Here is a 20,254-nt window from a genome sequence, read left to right on the forward strand (position 1 = left end):
TGGGGCCCTAAATAAATGCTGTCTGTCTCTGTGGCAGATGTCCTGTTAAGTGCAAAGAAGTTGAGTATTGAGTAGGGGCTCCTCTCTCAGACCCAACCCCTCCTCCCCATTCAGACCAGTGTACGGGAGCAGGCTAGATGGTGCCATTTTGTGTTCGTAGAGTATGCTTTTGAAATACAAGTTGTAGAACCATCCAAACATGTAGAATTAATGCAAAGTATAGTCAAGAAAATATGATATCTCTGTTGTAAGCCATGTGGCACCCACAGTGACGAGGAGAGCCATTAAAATAATGCCTTTGCTTGGTACGCCAACATGTGGCACACACTACAGAACCACTGAAAGGCTGAAGAAGGCTGCAGTTGGAGCTCAGTCACACTGGAACAGCTGGATATGTAATTTCCTCACATATTCTTTCAATGTTTTGCATTGCATACTTACAGCCAATCATCCAGTGTTGAGAGTAGGATTAAAGATTTTCTATATACACATATTGACAAGTACATTGTGACATTATAAATTATATGCCTGTGTTGATGTGCACATTTTAATAAAGTTGATTATCTTTTGCCAAAATTTTAATCATGCTTTTGTATCACTTTATGAATGAGGCACCTATGATTTGGTGCCTGTACAAATAAAAAGACCCACAGATATGACAAATCTGTTGAAACTATATATTCCTTAAAACAGGGCTTTAACTGTGAGAAGAGCACCATGTGATTTTTCTTCAAATCCTTAAAATATTAACTTAAATGATAGAGAAGATGTTACATACCGTCCATTCATGTTTCTCCACAGCAGGTTTTGCAGGTGTTATTTCTCTGTAGCCGCTTCCTTCCCCTGAAGCCTGAAGAGACCAGTCACACACTGAAAGTTAATTCCAAAGCTTTTGTCTTTCCACAAGCTCTTCCACTTTTTATCCGATATGGAGACAGCTGCTAACCTGTAGTATCTGAAAATTTAGTTCAACTGAATGATCATAAACTCTTTGTAGTTACTGTTATGTTTTATAAGCAGGGCACTTCCATGTCTAATCGTCAGATTTTAGAAATACTAAATGCTTGAAAATTTCAGGCATGGTTCGAAGCCATTCTGTCTTTAACTGCTTGGCTTACAGTTCCATATTTGCTGAGTTAGACCTTGCTAGAAATTGTATTTTTAAAATTCTTTCTAAATTTGGAGCTCACAATATCTTCACACTGAAGCAATATATGCACATTAGAGACTTTCTTTCCACATCAGAAATTTAGACTTGTTGTAGACATGCATTTAGCATGTCTACAAGTCTAAATTTCTGATTTATGAGGCATTAAAAAATCACACATTTTAAGTGCATATTGCCCACGTACTGTCTGACAAAGTCTAGCCTAAACACACACACACACACACACACACACACACTGGAATGGGCATATTGTAATTCATAAATGCACAAAATATTGTTGGTAAGTTGGTGCCTTAAACCAAACCATATTGTGTTGGACAGAAGACAAATTCACCAAGAACCAGCAAGTGCAAATGTCTTGAAGAACTGTAAATAACGGGGAAATAAATGGGGTTTACAGTGTTATTTATTCATATTTCAATCAATCAATCAATCAATTTTATTTATATAGCGCCAAATCACAACCAACAGTTGCCCCAAGGCACTTTATATTGTAAGGCAAGGCCATACAATAATTACGTAAAAACCCCAACGGTCAAAACGACCCCCTGTGAGCAAGCACTTGGCGACAGTGGGAAGGAAAAACTCCCTTTTAACAGGAAGAAACCTCCAGCAGAACCAGGCTCAGGGAGGGGCAGTCTTCTGCTGGGACTGGTTGGGGCTGAGTGAGAGAACCAGGAAAAAGACATGCTGTGGAGGGGAGCAGAGATCAATCACTAATGATTAAATGCAGAGTGGTGCATACAGAGCAAAAAGAGAAAGAAACAGTGCATCATGGGAACCCCCCAGCAGTCTACGTCTATAGCAGCATAACTAAGGGATGGTTCAGGGTCACCTGATCCAGCCCTAACTATAAGCTTTAGCAAAAAGGAAAGTTTTAAGCCTAATCTTAAAAGTAGAGAGGGTGTCTGTCTCCCTGATCTGAATTGGGAGTTGGTTCCACAGGAGAGGAGCCTGAAAGCTGAAGGCTCTGCCTCCCATTCTACTCTTACAAACCCTAGGAACTACAAGTAAGCCTGCAGTCTGAGAGCGAAGCGCTCTATTGGGTGATATGGTACTACGAGGTCCCTAAGATAAGATGGGACCTGATTATTCAAAACCTTATAAGTAAAGAAGAATTTTAAATTCTATTCTAGAATTAACAGGAAGCCAATGAAGAGAGGCCAATATGGGTGAGATATGCTCTCTCCTTCTAGTCCCCGTCAGTACTCTAGCTGCAGCATTTTGAATTAACTGAAGGCTTTTTAGGGAACTTTTAGGACAACCTGATAATAATGAATTACAATAGTCCAGCCTAGAGGAAATAAATGCATGAATTAGTTTTCAGCATCACTCTGAGACAAGACCTTTCTGATTTTAGAGATATTGCGTAAATGCAAAAAAGCAGTCCTACATATTTGTTTAATATGCGCTTTGAATGACATATCCTGATCAAAAATGACTCCAAGATTTCTCACAGTATTACTAGAGGTCAGGGTAATGCCATCCAGAGTAAGGATCTGGTTAGACACCATGTTTCTAAGATTTGTGGGGCCAAGTACAATAACTTCAGTTTTATCTGAGTTTAAAAGCAGGAAATTAGAGGTCATCCATGTCTTTATGTCTGTAAGACAATCCTGTAGTTTAGCTAATTGGTGTGTGTCCTCTAGATTCATGGATAGATAAAGCTGGGTATCATCTGCGTAACAATGAAAATTTAAGCAATGCCGTCTAATAATACTGCCTAAGGGAAGCATGTATAAAGTGAATAAAATTGGTCCTAGCACAGAACCTGTGGAACTCCATAATTAACCTTAGTCTGTGAAGAAGATTCCCCATTTACATGAACAAATTGTAATCTATTAGATAAATATGATTCAAACCACCGCAGCGCAGTGCCTTTAATACCTGTGGCATGCTCTAATCTCTGTAATAAAATTTTATGGTCAACAGTATCAAAAGCAGCACTGAGGTCTAACAGAACAAGCACAGAGATGAGTCCACTGTCTGAGGCCATAAGAAGATCATTTGTAACCTTCACTAATGCTGTTTCTGTACTATGATGAATTCTAAAACCTGACTGAACTCTTCAAATAGACCATTCCTCTGCAGATGATCAGTTAGCTGTTTTACAACTACCCTTTCAAGAATTTTGAGAGAAAAGGAAGGTTGGAGATTGGCCTATAATTAGCTAAGATAGCTGGGTCAAGTGATGGCTTTTTAAGTAATGTTTTAATTACTGCCACCTTAAAAGCCTGTGGTACATAGCCACTAATAAAGATAGATTGATCATATTTAAGATCGAAGCATTAAATAATGTAGGGCTTCCTTGAGCAGCCTGGTAGGAATGGGGTCTAATAGACATGTTGATGGTTGGGATGAAGTAACTAATGAAAATAACTCAGACAGAACAATCTGAGGAGAAAGAGTCTAAACAATACCGGCATCACTGAAGCAGCCAAAGATAACGATACATCTTGGGATGGTTATGAGTATTTTTTTCTCTAATAGTTAAAATTTTATTAGCAAAGAAAGTCACAAAGTCATTACTAGTTAAAGTTAAGGAATACTCGGCTCAATAGAGCTCTGACTCTTTGTCAGCCTGGCTACAGTGCTGAAAAGAAACCTGGGGTTGTTCTTTTTTCTTCAATTAGTGATGAGTAGTAAGATGTCCTAGCTTTACGGAGGGCTTTTTATAGAGCAACAGACTCTTTTCCAGGCTAAGTGAAGATCTTCTAAATTAGTGAGACGCCATTTCCTCTCCAACTTACGGGTTATCTGCTTAAAGCTGCGAGTTTGTGAGTATACCACGGAGTCAGGCAATTCTGATTAAAGCTCTCTTTTCAGAGGAGCTACAGCATCCAAAGTTGTCTTCAATGAGGATGTTAAACATATTTGATGCTGGTTTGTGGAGTGTTTGTTGTTTATAATGTATGGATGATTATCCCACTTCTAGGAGAGCATAATGACCTTCTGCAACAACAAAATTATGAACCGTCCAAAATTGTGTTCCAGATTATCCTGATGATGCTGACCTCAGGATGGTGGGCAATGCACTCCAGGATGACCATGTATCCTTGCAGATGGATTGGGTTGGAGTTGGTGATTATCACGTGAGTTTGTTGTTTTGCTATTTTTTCTATTGGGAAGCTAACTGTAACCCAACAGGAGGCATGTGGACAGGGGGTTGATTCACGTCTCATACGCCAAGAGATACCAAGAGTATGGCCTTTGTTCCTCAACGGACAGAAAATACACCAGAACAAGTAAACATTCACTCAGGTGCGATTTAATGCCAATGTGTAAGCTACACATTGGTGATGGTCTTGTGGTTAAGTGTTGGGCTTGAGGTTCAAATCCCAGCCTGACCAGAAAATCACTAAGGGCCCTTGGCAAGGTCCTTAATCCCCTAGTTGCTCCTGGTGTGTAGTGGGTGCTTGCATGGTAGCAGCCTGACATTGGGGTGAATGTGAGGCATTGATGTGTAAAGTGTTTTGAGCGTCTGATGCAGATGGAAAAGCACTATATAAATGCAGTCCATTTACCATTTACACATCTCTGCATTTTAACACCACACATTATAAACACAAAGCCCCAAAAATTGCATCTTTAAAATGTAAATCAGAATTATTTACAATTGTCCTGAAGTTCTTGCACTTGTTGATTCTACTTCAGAATGAAACATTCCTCTGCTTGCTACAATATAAAGGAACCAAACATGGTTTCATGTCTGTTTTCTTCGTTGATTGCCATGGCTTTTGCTGACTTATATGTGCTGTTTTGTTGAAGTGGTCATGTGTTTCTGTTCCTGCTGTGTCAGTTTGTGCTATGTCTTTTATTTGCTAGTCATTGTCTGACTTTATTTCTCTTGTTCCTTGTTGGTTTAATCAATGGTGTTTCCTCTCTTGGTTCTCATTGTGTTTGACCTGTCCATTTACTTGTGCATTTCTCCAGTGGATCATGGCACCAAAGACGAAGCCATGCTACATGGAAATTCACAAAGACCAATAACTACTAGTTGTAGGGCATAGTGGCATTACTTCCATGAAGTAGGAAGCAAATGCTAGATGGTCAGTCGGGAAATATGTAACAACTTTGCATTAATTCCAATACAAAATTCTTATATCTAACATTTTCTTTGAGTCCTTTGAAGGACAGGAGACAACCTGGTACATTAACAGTTTCTTTATAGAGGAAAACAACTGTGTGTGATTATTATCTGAGATGAAAGGCACAACCACAGATCAGGAACCTGTCATTTCCACTTTGGATGTATTTTTCCACTTTATCCAAACAGCATTTGAAGACATGTTGATAGCAAGAAGTAAAATCTTAAAACATATTCTGTCTGGAAGAATGAGACTGTGGTTCTTTGATCATGAGCGGACAGAACAGCTGCGAAGATGATGTTTTGCCAAATAACAGTGATGGCTGCTGGTGGGCTGCAGTGAGACACCTGTGTTAGTGTGGGTAGTCAGAATCAGCTCTTAAATGGCTATTCTCTAGTATCTGTTAAAAAAAATAATGACAACTCATTAATAATGTAACTGGCAGCAATAAATTATAGATAATATTTAATAGTAGATCTCACAAAAAAAAATGGCAAGAATTTTTTTAATCTCTTTAAGGTCAGACTAATTTTAAATATAGTAAGTAAAAAGGCAGTATGTCAAAGCAAGTTGTACATCATGAAGGTATCAAGCACACACAGTCTGATGACGTACACAAAGACTATTTGATGCCATGCAGTCAACACAAAATGGTCACTTTTCCAGCCCCAGTTTTCTTTAGACAAGTCAGGAGATGGATACATGAACATTTCCATTCACTGAATGTGTTTTGTACTTCATTTATATCCATCATTAAGACATACCAACCACATGGTACTGTTTGTTAAATCTATTTGGGATAGGCAGTTCTGAAATAAAGTGCAAGAAAGAGATGAATGAGGAGTCATCAAGACACCCAGACAAGGAGTTACAGGCTTCTGTGGCTGCAACTGGAGGAACTGGGAAAGGTGCAAAATTTGTCTGTTGCATCACCAATGTCACATTGAAGTGAAACCAAGAATGATTTAACAGAACTCAGATCAAATCGAGGCTGAAGTCTCCCATGTGCCTTCTAGCAAACTAGTTGAAATTTCACATCTTAGTTTTTAGAAATCCCTTTTCTGCTCCACTTCACCATAAAGCTGTATAACTTATGATGCAATAGACAAAGGACGGGTTTATCATACTGCACTATAATATTTGTATTTATTAATGACATAAAAATGAAGTCTAACTAAGCGGCCTTGTGGATTTTTTTGAAAAGGTTTTCCCACATAGAAGAATTATGGTAATTAAATTACAAGGGGCCAATTATTTCCAAATATGACAATAGTTACAGCTGATACTCACTATATCTGAGTCATCTTCATCTTCTTCACAGTGTCTCTCAGCAGCGAGGGGGTCTCTCACCACCCTGAGCTCGCCAATCTCCCCCTGTTACAAAACACAGACATGGTCTTTTGGCATTTGTGATATACTGACTAATACACCGGAACTGTATGTGTTCACAAATGAGTATCAAGTACTTATCTCAAATCTTGCTGATAGAGTTTGTTAACATTTTTCAGGGAATTCCCCATAATCAGAGGGTTTATTGATGTCTCTGCTTTGAGCGTCTGCCTGTGAAGTGCTGCTGTCTCTGTCCCACACACATTATCTGATGTATGTTTCCATACTGGAGATTCACAGGCAGCATGAAAGGCCACAAATGTGGCACGAAGAGGACTCTTAAAACATTTACGTCATGAGAAAAATATTCCAAACTTTTTCTGTTTAAACTTTGATGATAAACAGCAAAGGCTCAATGACCTTATAATGTTGCCACTTTTAACATTTAATTTATTGAGACAGCTTGTTATGATCACTCTGGAACTGAGAGCTTTAAATGTTGATGTTCTCACAGTCAAAGTCAGTCTGGTCTCAAATACAATTTAGGACCAAAAAAACGACCAAAAATATCAGTGCTGCTTATTTTAGTGCTCAAGACTTTGATGGTTGAGAAGCAAAGAAAAATAAAGCCTGTTTTATAAATGCATTGTGCAAATATGTAGATACAAATCTGTCTTGCTGGGGATTCAGTTAGGTGAAAAATTTAATCAACAGAACTATTTAACTTTGGGCCATGCACTCAGATGCACATAACAGTCCAAACCACAGAGAACAGATCTTTTTCAAATTAATCTTTGATCATTTACATCTTACTGACAAAACATCAAACAACAGGATCTTTGGAAAATTTCTGTAATACAAAGGATCAAAACAAATAGAGAGTGGAAAAATAAGATGAAAACTTCAGCTGGGAAGAAAGTGAAATTTCCAAAAGCAAGACAAGCAATTTGGACAAAATTAAAATGTAAAACTATTTGGGCAGAAAGTAATGATTTTTTTTTTTTGGTTATCGATTAACTATTGATTACAGTTTTGTTTCATTAATTAGGCTGTTATGTAGCAATTATTTATTAGTTGACTGATTATTTTATGATTATTTCATTATCACTTGGTTAAATTATCAGTAAATCATAATCATAAAGTGCATTTAGAAAGTATTCACGACGCTTTGACATGCAGTGTTTTTGAACAGGCTGCACAATGTTCACAGCTAGTTCACTCAAGTGGTGAGAAATTTATGCACGCCAGAAATTTTGAACATTTCAAAATTTTCTTTGCACACTGGCATGCAGCCATGCACAGTTTACAACAGTTTATGATGAGTTTACTCAAGATTGCATGCCAGTGCAGGGATCAAGTTTGTGCAAGGGTCAAGGTACCTTTACTGTCCCTGTTCCACTTCCAGGCAATTAACTTGATCAGGTGTTGTCAGCCAATCAAGAGCTGTAAAACCCCAGTTTTAAAAATCAGGTGTGACTTCAGTAGGTAGACGTGGAAAACATGCAGGGTAGGTGCTCTCCAGGAACAGGGTTGGTGACTGCTGATCTAAAGGTAGGCAAATAATCACTTAAGCCTGAAAAGTACCCAAGCAATTATGAGTTATTACACGTTTTTCCACCAAGACTGGTGACAAAGCTTATGTTTAACTATTATCAGTTTGGATCTTTGCATTTGATTTTTTATTTAATGTCAAATGCCATTGAGCAGCACTGTAGATTAATCGTTAGCACTATTAGAAAGTCATGGGATCAATTTCCACCTGTGGCCTTTCTGTGTGTAGTTTACATGTTGTCCCTACATTTGCGTGGGTTCCCTCCGCGTGCTCCGGCTTCCTCCCACATCCAAAGACATGCAGGTTAGGTGAACTGGAAACTTTAATTTATTCATAGGTGTGAGTGCGAGTGTGAATGCGACAGACTGACGACAGACTGGCATCCTGTCCAGGGTGCACCACGCCTCACGCCCTATGACTGCTGGGACAGGCCCCAGCCCCCTGTGACCCGATATTAGAAAAGCGGGTTGAAGATGTGTGTGTGAAATGACATTATCTTACTTGACATGTTTCATCTTTCAAAATAATTAGTTGTATGCACAAAATAATGAGGGGCATTATTTAAGTGCTTGGTTTCACAGGTCAGTTAAATTGTGGGTGAGCATCTATTTTCTGCTTAGGGTCATTAGTTTGCTCAATTACTGGATTTGAGGCAGGTAAAAACCAACGGACAGCAATATTTCAAGTGGTCAGGCCTTCCAGTTACTTGGAGACTATGGCCAACAAGATCATGAGGCAATAGAGGTATTTATATTATGGTTTAGAGAGGCCAATTTGACCAATCAAGTCATAAGAGTGAGTCAGGCATGACAGATTCTGTTTCACGTTTGACTATGAAACAGCAAAACATGCTCAGCTTTCCCCAAACATGACACTGTAGGAGCTCCGGGTCTATGACAGTTCAAAACTAGAGATCTGTGAGCAAACTCTAAAGATGATACCACCCATTTTGCCATACTAATGGCTTTGATGTATTATATATCGGCAGTAGCAAATCCTTTGTTTAAAACTACCCGAATTAACAAAGTGGGGTCAACCACATAATTGACAAATACAATGTAGTTTTAAAATCTCTAATTACCTCCTCTTATACCCCCTGTATATATTGCCCCACCAACACCACCTTTTTTTGGTTTTAGGGGGTAGAATTTTTGTGAAACCGAATACTGGCTGCATTGCAAAACTACCATGGCAGAGCTTTGATATTTCAAATATAGTACTGTATAGTTTTTCTACATTATACTTTGTTCCCATTATTTTTTAATAGGCTGATTTACACAGTCAAACTGTGTACTCACCAGGAATTTATCAGGATCAGCGCCCCCAGCTTGCCCAACAAAGACCCCAGCATCGGGCTCTAGGTCCATCTCATCCGGGTTCCGCTCTAGTCGCATCACTGAGCGTCTGCATCACAGTTGAGGTAGAACATCACCTTGTCATCCTTCACAGCAATGGCAAAACGAGTCCATGTGTCCCTCATGGGAGGGCACGAGGAACCTGGCTGCCTCAGAAGACTGCTGCGAGTCAGGTTTGTGTAGTATAGGATGACATTCTGGTTGCCACCCTGAACGTCTGACAGTTTAACACCCACATACATGATTCTCTGTTCGGCATTTGTGATAGAGAAAATGATGCCACCCTTGTCAGTGGTTGGTTTCAGGTGGAAGATGAGTGCAAAGTCTCGATAGAAGGGGCTGGGCAGGTGGGTGCGGGCCAACTGTCCTGTGTTGGCATCAGGACCAAATACGTAGCCTGGAATATTGTTGGGACCATAGATTTGAGTGATTTCATCTGGTGGAGGATCCCCAATCAGCTGCAGCAGGGAGACTCCACTTTGTTCTACATGGAAGAGAAACATGATGTGAGACCACATAATTCAATGTGTGTTAAAAGGGAGGGCAGCATGTCATAGACTGAAGTTAGACAAGGCATTAATAGGTTTTGGTGGTTGATTGAACAGGTCTAGTGGATGCAACAACAACGGTTGTAACTCGTATAAGACTATTCTATTTTGAGTTCTCTTTGCACTAGTAGTACACTCATATCAGTGACACGGTTTGCAAAAGACAAGATAAATACAAAATAAACACATAATTCATAGTACAAGGAGTGATTTAGAAGTTTGAGTCTGACGCAGGATAGGCAGGGCATGCATTCTGAGATACCAACATTTCTCCAAAGTGAGCCAAAACCTTGGCACTCATTGGAGAAATGGTGGTTTTTCAGAATTCAAATGATGGAAAAATAAATGGTAAATGGGCTGCATTTATATTGCGCTTTTCCATCTGCATCAGACGCTCAAAGCACTTTACAAATAATGCCTCACATTCACCCTGATGTGGGGGTGCTGCCATACAAGGCACTCACTACACACCAAGAGCAATAGGGGATTAAAGACCTTGCCCAAGGGTCCTTGTGATTTTCCAGTCAGGCTGGGATTTGAACACCTTAACCACTAGACCATCACCTCCCCCAACCACATCATACTTTTTCTGGGTAAGGCTAAAACCTTCTCAATTGCCCCTGATGAACATGAGAAAACCTTCACATCAAAATAAAAACCATTTTTGAGCACTTGTCAAATTTTTAATACCTTTGATAATAGCTTTTCAAGGAACATTTGTGTTGGACAAGCTAGGCCAATGAACATATGCTGCAAGGAGCATTTCACTATGACCCAAGAGATTCATTGCCAGGCCAGGTGTTTGTCCCCATCACCTTCCTTCTCATGCCTTTGCAGTATTTTTCCAAAAATGACCCACCCCAACCAAAAAAAACAAATCAATCCAAAACAAAAATAACAAAAAACAACAGTAACTAAAATTACACAAACCTTTGAAAAAATAATAAAAGATAGAATGAACGTATTCATAGACATGAAAAAAGCCTAAATATGTGAGTCCACTCCCTGCAGTCTGTTAAAGGTATTGTGCTCACTGGGTTTGTTAAGATTTAAGTCATAAAAACAGTTTTCTTTGGCACCACCATAATTTTATTCCTTGTCATTTAGATCAGGGGTATTCAACTCGATCCAGAAAGAGCCGAGAGGGTGCAGGTTTTCTTTGCAGCCACCCGCTCCAGCAGGTGATTTCACTGATTAACATCACATTGAGCAGACGGAATCAGTTAATCAGTGAAATCACCTGGTGGAATGGGTGGCTGCAAAGAAAAATCTGCACCCTCTCAGCGCTTTCTGGATCGAGTTGAATACCCCTGATTTAGATAATAGATTCATAATATGATACTGTCCTTGAGTTGGAGAAATTTAAGGGATCACATGCTATGACCAACATTTGGTAGATTTGAAAGCGAATTACATGAAATCTTATGTTAATGTAAGATTAGATTTTAGAGGAAGAACTCAACCCTTGTATTCTTGTTAATTATGCAATTTGTTAATCTTAATTTTACTGTCTTAATGTATTTATGAATTGCTTATTTTATTATTACTTTTGTCATTTGATTTTTGAATGGACCACAATGGAAATAAGTGTTTTCACGTTCTTGTGTCATCAATGTATTTTTAACATGTTTACAATTATTACTTACTAAAAAAAAAAATCATGCATGCATGCATACACATACACAGACCCCAGTTCGTTTTTAATATATAGATGATTTACCGCCCCCTGCTGGAATGGCGTGTGAGACCAGAATGTAATTATCAACACACATTTTTCAGTGTTGGTTAATATCCATAGTTTGTCTAAAAATATTAGTCCTATCAACATTCTGTTTTGGCGGCATTCATCTTTGACCCAAAATTCAAAAGAATACGAAAAGACAAATGTCAGCTCTCCCCAGTTTGTCTGTGACTGAAGTTGAACACATGCATGCATACATGTACAAGGACACCACTTCGCTTTTAATATATTGTGGCAAGCTGCGCAGAAGAACAAAAACCGAGCCAGACTTTTTTGTCTTTTCTGTATTCTGCCCCAAGTAGAATGCAGAACACCAACAAACAGAGACAGTGGTCGAAAACATCAAACGCACTGCACTTCCCACTCATGGTAATGGTAACATGACACTTAACTAAACCTACAAAACCAATTGAACTACAAAACCACAATAAATCAGTAACACTAACAACACTTTTAAACTAACATGAAACATTTTATAAAACATTTAAAACCCCAAAACCCAGAATTCCCCTGGTGTATTGCAGCACAACGTCTATTGTTCACTGTTGTTAGCTAATATCCCCAATTTCTCCAAAAATCTTAGTCCGATCAATTTTCCATTTTTGCAGCATTCATCCTTGACCCAAAATACATCAACATACCAAACGGTTGTTTCCCCAGTTTATTTGTGATCAAAGCCATACAGACACATGCACGCATACATGCACACGGAGGACACTTGGCTATTATAACATAGATTATTATAATGCTTGGATTTCAGTAGAAACAAAATTTTCTCCATTTTATGAAATTTGAAAGGCCCTTTAGCTTTAAGCAACAACACCTCTGCATTTAATGTTAGATTATCATGAATAAACACTGGCTATGTAGTAAGAGCAGCTTTTAAGGTTTTGCTTTTAACATATGCAAATTTGAATGATTGCCCTCTAATTTGGTGAACTTTCTGAAAATGTATGTACCTTTCCAAGGCCATATAGCTTTAACACAGTAACAACAAAAGCATTCATCGTGTACATCATTAGAATAAAAGGGCCCATAAGCCTATACATGGCTGCGGAAAAGACAATACAGATATTGTATTGGCCTGCCTGCCGTCCTGACCTGTCCCTAATATAGAATGTGTGGGGAATTTTAAAATGATATAAAGGCAACACTGACAATGTGTTTACAGAAGGAATGAAACAAAATAACACCCAAAAACTTCAACGCTTAGTGTTCATGCCAAAATGACTGAAGTGTTTGTTGTGAGATGGAATAGCAATATGACAAAGTGCTAAATGCAATCAGCATTTTTTTTTCTGATTTTGGATTGTATATTTAGAAAGTTAATTTTCTATAAAACACAATACATAAAATTCACAGAATATTTACTTTTAGCCCTCCATCCACATTTACCTGTGACCCTTCAAATGAAACAAAAAATGGGCAACTCTGCTCTTAACATACATGTGGTTTTGAAGTTATTTATGGCTTGAAATGAGCTTGTGTGTAAGTGTCTTTTATATTCAATTTCTAGTTCTAATGTCCAACAAGGCCACCACTATATTTATTTTATAGCATGTACTTATGCTTGTTCTGTAATTCCGCGTTCACACCGGACGCCACGCAACCCCACAAATTCGCCTCCCTCACCTGGCGATGGACGCGCCACCATCGCACGGTGTATCGCTCTGCTTTCACTGCAAAAATTTGCCCCAATGGATCAACAAATTGGAGGAGCTTCCATTCCGCCTGCCATGAAGCAAACATGGCGGACCTTGATCACACAAAGCGAGTTGCTGTTGTTGTGTGGGCCGCCAGAAGAGGAGGTACTGCTGGCCCACCACCAGAGGGCGCCTTGCCTGAAATGTGGGCTTCAGGCACGAGAGGGCGCTGCCGTCTCACAGGAACAGCCGAGGTGACAGCTGTCACTCATCAACTATGACAGCTGTCACCGATCATCTGCACTCACCCCGGATAAAAGCAGGATGACACCTCCACCACGTCACCGAGATATCGTTCTTCTACGGAGGTAACTTCTCAGCTATCGTCAACTCTGACAAATAATCTGAGCTCTTTTTGCAGCCGTTTTCCTGTGGTGTTTCCTTATCTGCTGGATTGGCATTTGGTGTGATTAGCGACGGCTTCGCCTCACACCCCAACCAGATAATTGGTTAAACAGGAGCTGCACGAGTCTGTGATTTGAGGTGGAGGTGGAATTCCCATCGTTGTTGTTACTGGGTGTACACACACCCACACTTGACTGTCTTTGCTCTTCGCCAGCAGTACCAGATCTGACACGCGGAGACGGTGGCCACCTGAGGGACTCGGGACCTGGCGGCTCCAGTATCCTTCGGGTTCGGTGGCGGAGGAAATCGTGTGGTTCCGGTTCTTCTCTAGACGGACGTCTCCTATCGTCGAGCCTGCCCAAACGACACCTTTATCCATTGACTTTGTATTTATTCTATAATCTGCTGTGTTTGGTTGTGGCATTCACAACAGTAAAGTGTTCAAATTTAACTCCTTCTATTGTCCGTTCATTTACGCCCCCTGTTGTGGGTCCGTGTCACTACACTTTCACAACATGCTGTGCTCTGTTTGTTGTGGAAAGCTGACATACGTCACCAGCAGCACCATCCCTGGGTTCACAAAATCCTCATGAGATGTTCCCAATTTAGGTAGTTTCATTATTTGCTGCAGGAGCTGCGTCTCAATGATTGCCGCTTTCAGCGGTACGTCCACCTCTCCAGGACCCAGTTTGAGGACCTCCTGTCCCATTCACATGCACACATGTGAACAATTAAAAAAAAAAAAAAAACTTTCTGCCACTGCAGTTCCTCGCTCTCCCCTCCAACTCTGTCATAACTGTGTTATAAACCAGTCACCCATTTGTTTTATTATACATCTGTGTAGTTAATAAAATTATCTTCACGGACAATTCGTTCGTGCGTGCACGTAAAAAAAAAAAGAACCTGGCTGCTGCTTCTGCGGTACTGCTGCTCGCTCTCCCTTCAAACTCTGTCATAATTGTGAAATAAAGGACAAAAGGGACATAAGTCCTGCTCACAGGCTGGCTGCCAGAGACAGGACATGTCCACACCAAGTATAAACTCCAGACATCTCCACGTCACTACATCAGTCCCTGATTGGTCATCGCGGCATGACATTATGAAAAAGTTCAGATTTTTGCAACTTGGGGAAGAGAGCGACGCGACGCAATGCAACGCAATATCGCGCCACAAACGCCCCTATTGCTCAAAATCGCTTCATTTGCGTCGCTTCATTCGCGTCCATCGCATCCCATTGCATGGCTTCGACTTTTGTGGTGCCACAACGCGTCCTTCCATAGGGATTACATGGCAACCTGTCTCCGCCGTCGCTCATGTCGAGTCTGGTGAGAATGCGGCATAAGACACAGCAGATGAATTGCAGTCACAGTGTACAGCATCACTGCAGAGGATGGCTCGGCTAAGGTAAGCAACAAACTGTATAACTGGACATTTTAAAAAGTTAACTGACAATATTGACGTAAATTTGCACATGCTTACCTCCATAGGGAGCTACTCCACGCTACCGGACACTTTTGAATGGTACTTTTATCTATTCAATGGCAACAAGAAGTGGTTTACAGAATGTTTTCTTCTTGACCTATGTCATTACATCAATTAACCATTTAGCCTGTGACAGTGTAATCAGTAATGTGCCAGTAATGAAACTTATTCCAGAAGAACAACTTGCACAATATATAGATATATAGAACAACAATATATAGATTAATTCTGTTTTTGTCCCAAGTGAAAATGTAACTCAAAATTGCTAAAAATATTGCAAATGTTGAAAAATGTCAAACTTCCCCTTTATCTTGAGTGACTGCAGGTGAGCACACATTAACGTGTAAAAATGTTTTTGCAGAGTATTATGTGACTGAAAAAATATATTTTAAAAAATACAAAAATATCTGTCAATATGGTTTCTGCACAACAGTAGAGATAAATATCAATAAATAATATCCCTGAAGACATCCCTTGAGACCTGTGCCAGCTGCTATAGATCATGGTTCCACACATACTAGAACCAATAGCTAGGCCATCACCCTTGGCAACACTGGTGAGATCACGGCATTCAAATCTGAATCATTTTGGAAATAAAAGCAACACAAAGAGCAATGTGATACTCAGCTGCTTTGTTTGTTTTTTTTTAGATTTTTCTTCAACTGAACCTTTTAGGTTCCCATCAATTATGTTTTTTGTTTTTTTTTTTCTGAAAAGAAAATCACTGTTTTGGCAGAACACGCGACATAGTTTGGAAATCTTTGAAGAAATGCTTTGGGTTACCACCTGGTGACTCACACACAAGTTCTATCACTGGGTTCAAAGCCTCCCCACTGCCCTGAGCACTGGCTGTCAGCTGGCTATGTTGAGAGCAAAAACACGAGGCAATCAGTTGAACTCGCAGTCCTCTTGCCTGCTGAACAACCATAAACACGAGTCTGAACATTTTGTATTCTGCGTGAGGACTGCAAATGCTTTCTACAAAATCTGAGCAAAGAGAAGACCCAGTCAAGTTGTAACAAGGCGGCAATAAAAATACTTTCCACCATTAATTATGCAGACCCCCTCTGTTCCACTCACACCGACATTTGTGAAGATTTATGACAGAGTCTACTAGATTTTTTTTTTAAACGAGCAAACATATTACAAAGAAGTATGAATCCAGCAAAAAATCAAGAAAGTATTCAATTCAGTTCAATTAAATTTATATCCTACTAAATCACAACATAAATCGTCCCAGGGTTCACAAGGATAACCGTACCAAACACCCTGAGAATTCAGAATAATAAGGATATATTTTATATCTCATCATTTAGCCAACATCAGAAAGAAAAAAATTACAGGAAATGGCAGAGAGGAAGACTGCAATAATTTAATAAACTTATATGTGGAAAAATACTAAAAATCAATATACATGATTAAGTCATTCACTGGAGAGGTGAGATATATGACTTCCATCAGTCCTGCCAAAGTATAAAAAAGAAAATGACAGCTCTTAAATATCCCTTGATCAAACCCTACTAAAACAAACAAGGCTTTTGCTTCAATCCTCTAATGTTAACCACAGTCCAACATGTAACAGGTGCCAGGGTGATAACATCTAAGACAGCCTGTAGCATCTTGGCTTGCATGCATGAGAGTAAAAAAATATAATAATAGTAACTTCCTATCCAACAGATTAGCAAGATGATTACCCTGATCAAATCATTTCTGTCTGGCCCAAAGTCATAAGTCTGAACAACCAACCATGCCCCAAACCCTTCTGGCTGTTTCATGGCATGTCTTCCTGACCTTAATATCCAAAACAATAATAATAATACAAGCGGTACGATTTAAGCATATTGATGTACACAACATTTGTGGTTGAAATATTTTAATATTTAAGATTATTCTCATAGCCAAGTCACCTGTGCTTGATATTAAGACATGTTAAGGGCAACTTCACACATAGGGTGAATTTGGTCGAATTGCACATAAAGTGCGCATGAAGCACGAACTGTATGCAAAACATGTAAAATTGTAGCTGCTCCCAACGCCTCGTACACCTGTTGCTACAACTATCTGCACACACCAGTGGCTGAAAGACACAGTGTGCGCTGTGTGAGCCCATTGAACCCTCTCGCGGCAGGTGTCAGCCAAATTCCAGTTGACATGCACGATCATCTAACACCAAATCAAATCAAATCAAATCAATTTTATTCATATAGCGCCAAATCACAACAAACAGTTGCCCCAAGGCACTTTATATTGTAAGGCAAAGCCATACAATAATTACGGAAAAACCCCAACTGTTGTGTGTTGGGGGGTTTGGCTGGACATTTTGGTGTTGTTTTCTTTTCTTTGCTCTCCAGGTGGTATGCAAACTGGTTTTTTGTCTGTGGAGAAGGTGCTGGCAGAAGAGTCCTTCACCCTCATTATTGGCTGCACTTGTGGAGGATGTTCACGTGCAGGCCTAATGACTTGCAGCACCTGTGGATGATGCTCACGTGCAAACTTAAAGACTTTCAGCTGAAGCAGATAATGAGATGGCGTTCTGCATTTAAGCCATGAGTGATTCGAGCAGAATTGCCGGGAACTCGACTTTGTGACGTTCGTTTGTGAGACGCTGAGGACCGCGCCTGGGTTTGACACATCGTGCCTGTGAAGGAGGACGGGTGAGGGACACATGCTGTCAGCACACATCAGAGGTGATGATTGTCTGAATAAATGTTAACAGTAATTTGGTATTTTGTTACGCAGTATATTTGAACATTGATGAGAATTGTGCAGCTCGCTTCTCACTGCCGTGGCGTACGGAATGATGATCCTCCACCTGTTGTGAGAGGCTGCTCATTTACATAAAGCTTAAATTCAGACCTGAATGTGTTGCTGATAGTGTATGCCTTTGAAGGATATTTGTTGTAGCTGTTGACTTACCTCACCTTTTCCATCCTTCACAGAGTCAGTTTGTCGTGTCCACCTGGGGGGTGTTCGGCGGTGAGTCTGGGTCCAGAAGCATCGGGCTTCGATCCATTTGGGCGCTGGAGAGCGCGCTGTCCTTCACCTTGCCAGACAACCGCACATTTATGTTGTACACAGTTATTGCACAGAAGGGAAATAAATTTGTTTTGTTTTTGGAACCGCTTTCTGGTTATTTTAGCGCTGGGTTCAGTCAGACGCTGGTCGCGCTCCTCAACTCGCGTCTGCACATAACACCAACGGTCAAAACGACCTCCTGTGAGCAAGCACTTGGCGACAGTGGGAAGGAAAAACTCCCTTTTAACAGGAAGAAACCTCCAGCAGAACCAGGCTCAGGGAGGGGCAGTCTTCTGCTGGGACTGGTTGGGGCTGAGGGAGAGAACCAGGAAAAAGACATGCTGTGGAGGGGAGCAGAGATCAATCACTAATGATTAAATGCAGAGTGGTGCATACAGAGCAAAAAGAGAAAGAAACACTCAGTGCATCAAGGGAACCCCCCAGCAGTCTAAGTCTATAGCAGCATAACTAAGGGATGGTTCAGGGTCACCTGATCCAGCCCTAACTATAAGCTTTAGCAAAAAGGAAAGTTTTAAGCCTAATCTTAAAAGTAGAGAGGGTGTCTGTCTCCCTGATCTGAATTGGGAGCTGGTTCCAGAGGAGAGGAGCCTGAAAGCTGAAGGCTCTGCCTCCCATTCTACTCTTACAAATCCTAGGAACTACAAGTAAGCCTGCAGTCTGAGAGCGAAGCGCTCTATTGGGGTGATATGGTACTATGAGGTCCCTAACATAAGATGGGACCTGATTATTCAAAACCTTATAAGTAAGAAGAATAATTTTAAATTAAAATTGGTCCTAGCACAGACCCTTGTGGAACTCCATAATTCACCTTAGTCTGTGAAGAAGATTCCCCATTTACATGAACAAATTGTAATCTATTAGATAAATATGATTCAAACCATTGCAGCGCAGTGCCTTTAATACCTACGGCATGCTCTAATCTCTGTAATAAAATTTTATGGTCAACAGTATCAAAAGCAGCACCGAGGTCTAACAGAACAAGCACAGAGATGAGTCCACTGTCTGAGAAGATCATTTGTAACCTTCACTAATGCTGTTTCTGTACTATGATGAATTCTAAACCCTGACAGAAACTCTTCAAATAGACCATTCCTCTGCAGATGATCAGTTAGCTGTTTTACAACTACCCTTTCAAGAATTTTTGAGAGAAAAGGAAGGTTGGAGATCGGCCTATAATTAGCTAAGATAGCTGGGTCAAGTGATGGCTTTTTAAGTAATGGTTTAATTACTGCCACCTTAAAAGCCTGTGGTACATAGCCAACTAATAAAGATAGATTGATCATATTTAAGATCGAAGCATTAATTAATGGTAGGGCTTCCTTGAGCAGCCTGGTAGGAATCGGGTCTAATAGACATGTTGATGGTTTGGAGGAAGTAACTAATGAAAATAACTCAGACAGAACAATCTGAGAGAAAGAGTCTAACCAAATACCGGCATCACTGAAAGCAGCCAAAGAGAACGATATGTCTTTGGGATGGTTATGAGTAATTTTTTTCTCTAATAGTTAAAATTTTATTAGCAAAGAAAGTCATGAAGTCATTACTAGTTAAAGTTAAAGGAATACTCGGCTCAATAGAGCTCTGACTCTTTGTCAGCCTGGCTACAGTGCTGAAAAGAAACCTGGGGTTGTTCTTGTTCTTCTATGCACCACTTGCAAAGCACTTAGAAAATGTGTGTCCATTGGTACTATTATCATGAAAACAGTCTGCAGACAATCACTGTCGAGCTGGCAGTGAAATTTGTCTAAGTGTCCCATGATTGTGAAGTTGCTGAGTGCACATGTGGCGTGCCAGAGTGTTGGCTCTCCCCAAAACACGTGTGCATGTGGTTCACGACCCCCCCCCCCCTTGCAGGCAAGGCGTCTCTGATCACAGAGTGATATCTTGGTCTGTGCGCTGACAGGACA

General features: G+C 40.2%; 1 protein-coding gene and 1 long non-coding RNA gene across 2 annotated transcripts in view; both read right to left on the reverse strand.

Annotated features, from left to right (window-relative positions):
- Nucleotides 1-778: 778 nt before the first annotated feature.
- On the reverse strand, nucleotides 779-9,534 carry LOC117525233. The gene is made up of 3 exons (XR_004565002.1): nucleotides 9,436-9,534; nucleotides 6,547-6,630; nucleotides 779-850 (listed from the first exon to the last, which is right to left on the reverse strand). It is a non-coding gene; the product is annotated as an uncharacterized LOC117525233 (long non-coding RNA).
- Nucleotides 9,535-9,573: 39 nt separating this feature from the next.
- LOC117524262 (collagen alpha-1(XVIII) chain-like) overlaps nucleotides 9,574-20,254 on the reverse strand; it is a 33,276-nt gene continuing 22,595 nt past the window's right edge. Inside the window, exons 2-3 of the mRNA XM_034186032.1 lie at nucleotides 9,635-9,976; nucleotides 9,574-9,578 (exon numbers count right to left, since the gene is read on the reverse strand). Of these exons, the coding sequence (XP_034041923.1) occupies nucleotides 9,574-9,578; nucleotides 9,635-9,976 (347 nt within the window). The remainder of the gene's footprint in view (nucleotides 9,579-9,634; nucleotides 9,977-20,254) is intronic.

This window comes from Thalassophryne amazonica, chromosome 14, assembly GCF_902500255.1.
Source record: "Thalassophryne amazonica chromosome 14, fThaAma1.1, whole genome shotgun sequence".
In the NCBI taxonomy this organism is placed as follows: Eukaryota; Metazoa; Chordata; class Actinopteri; order Batrachoidiformes; family Batrachoididae; genus Thalassophryne; species Thalassophryne amazonica.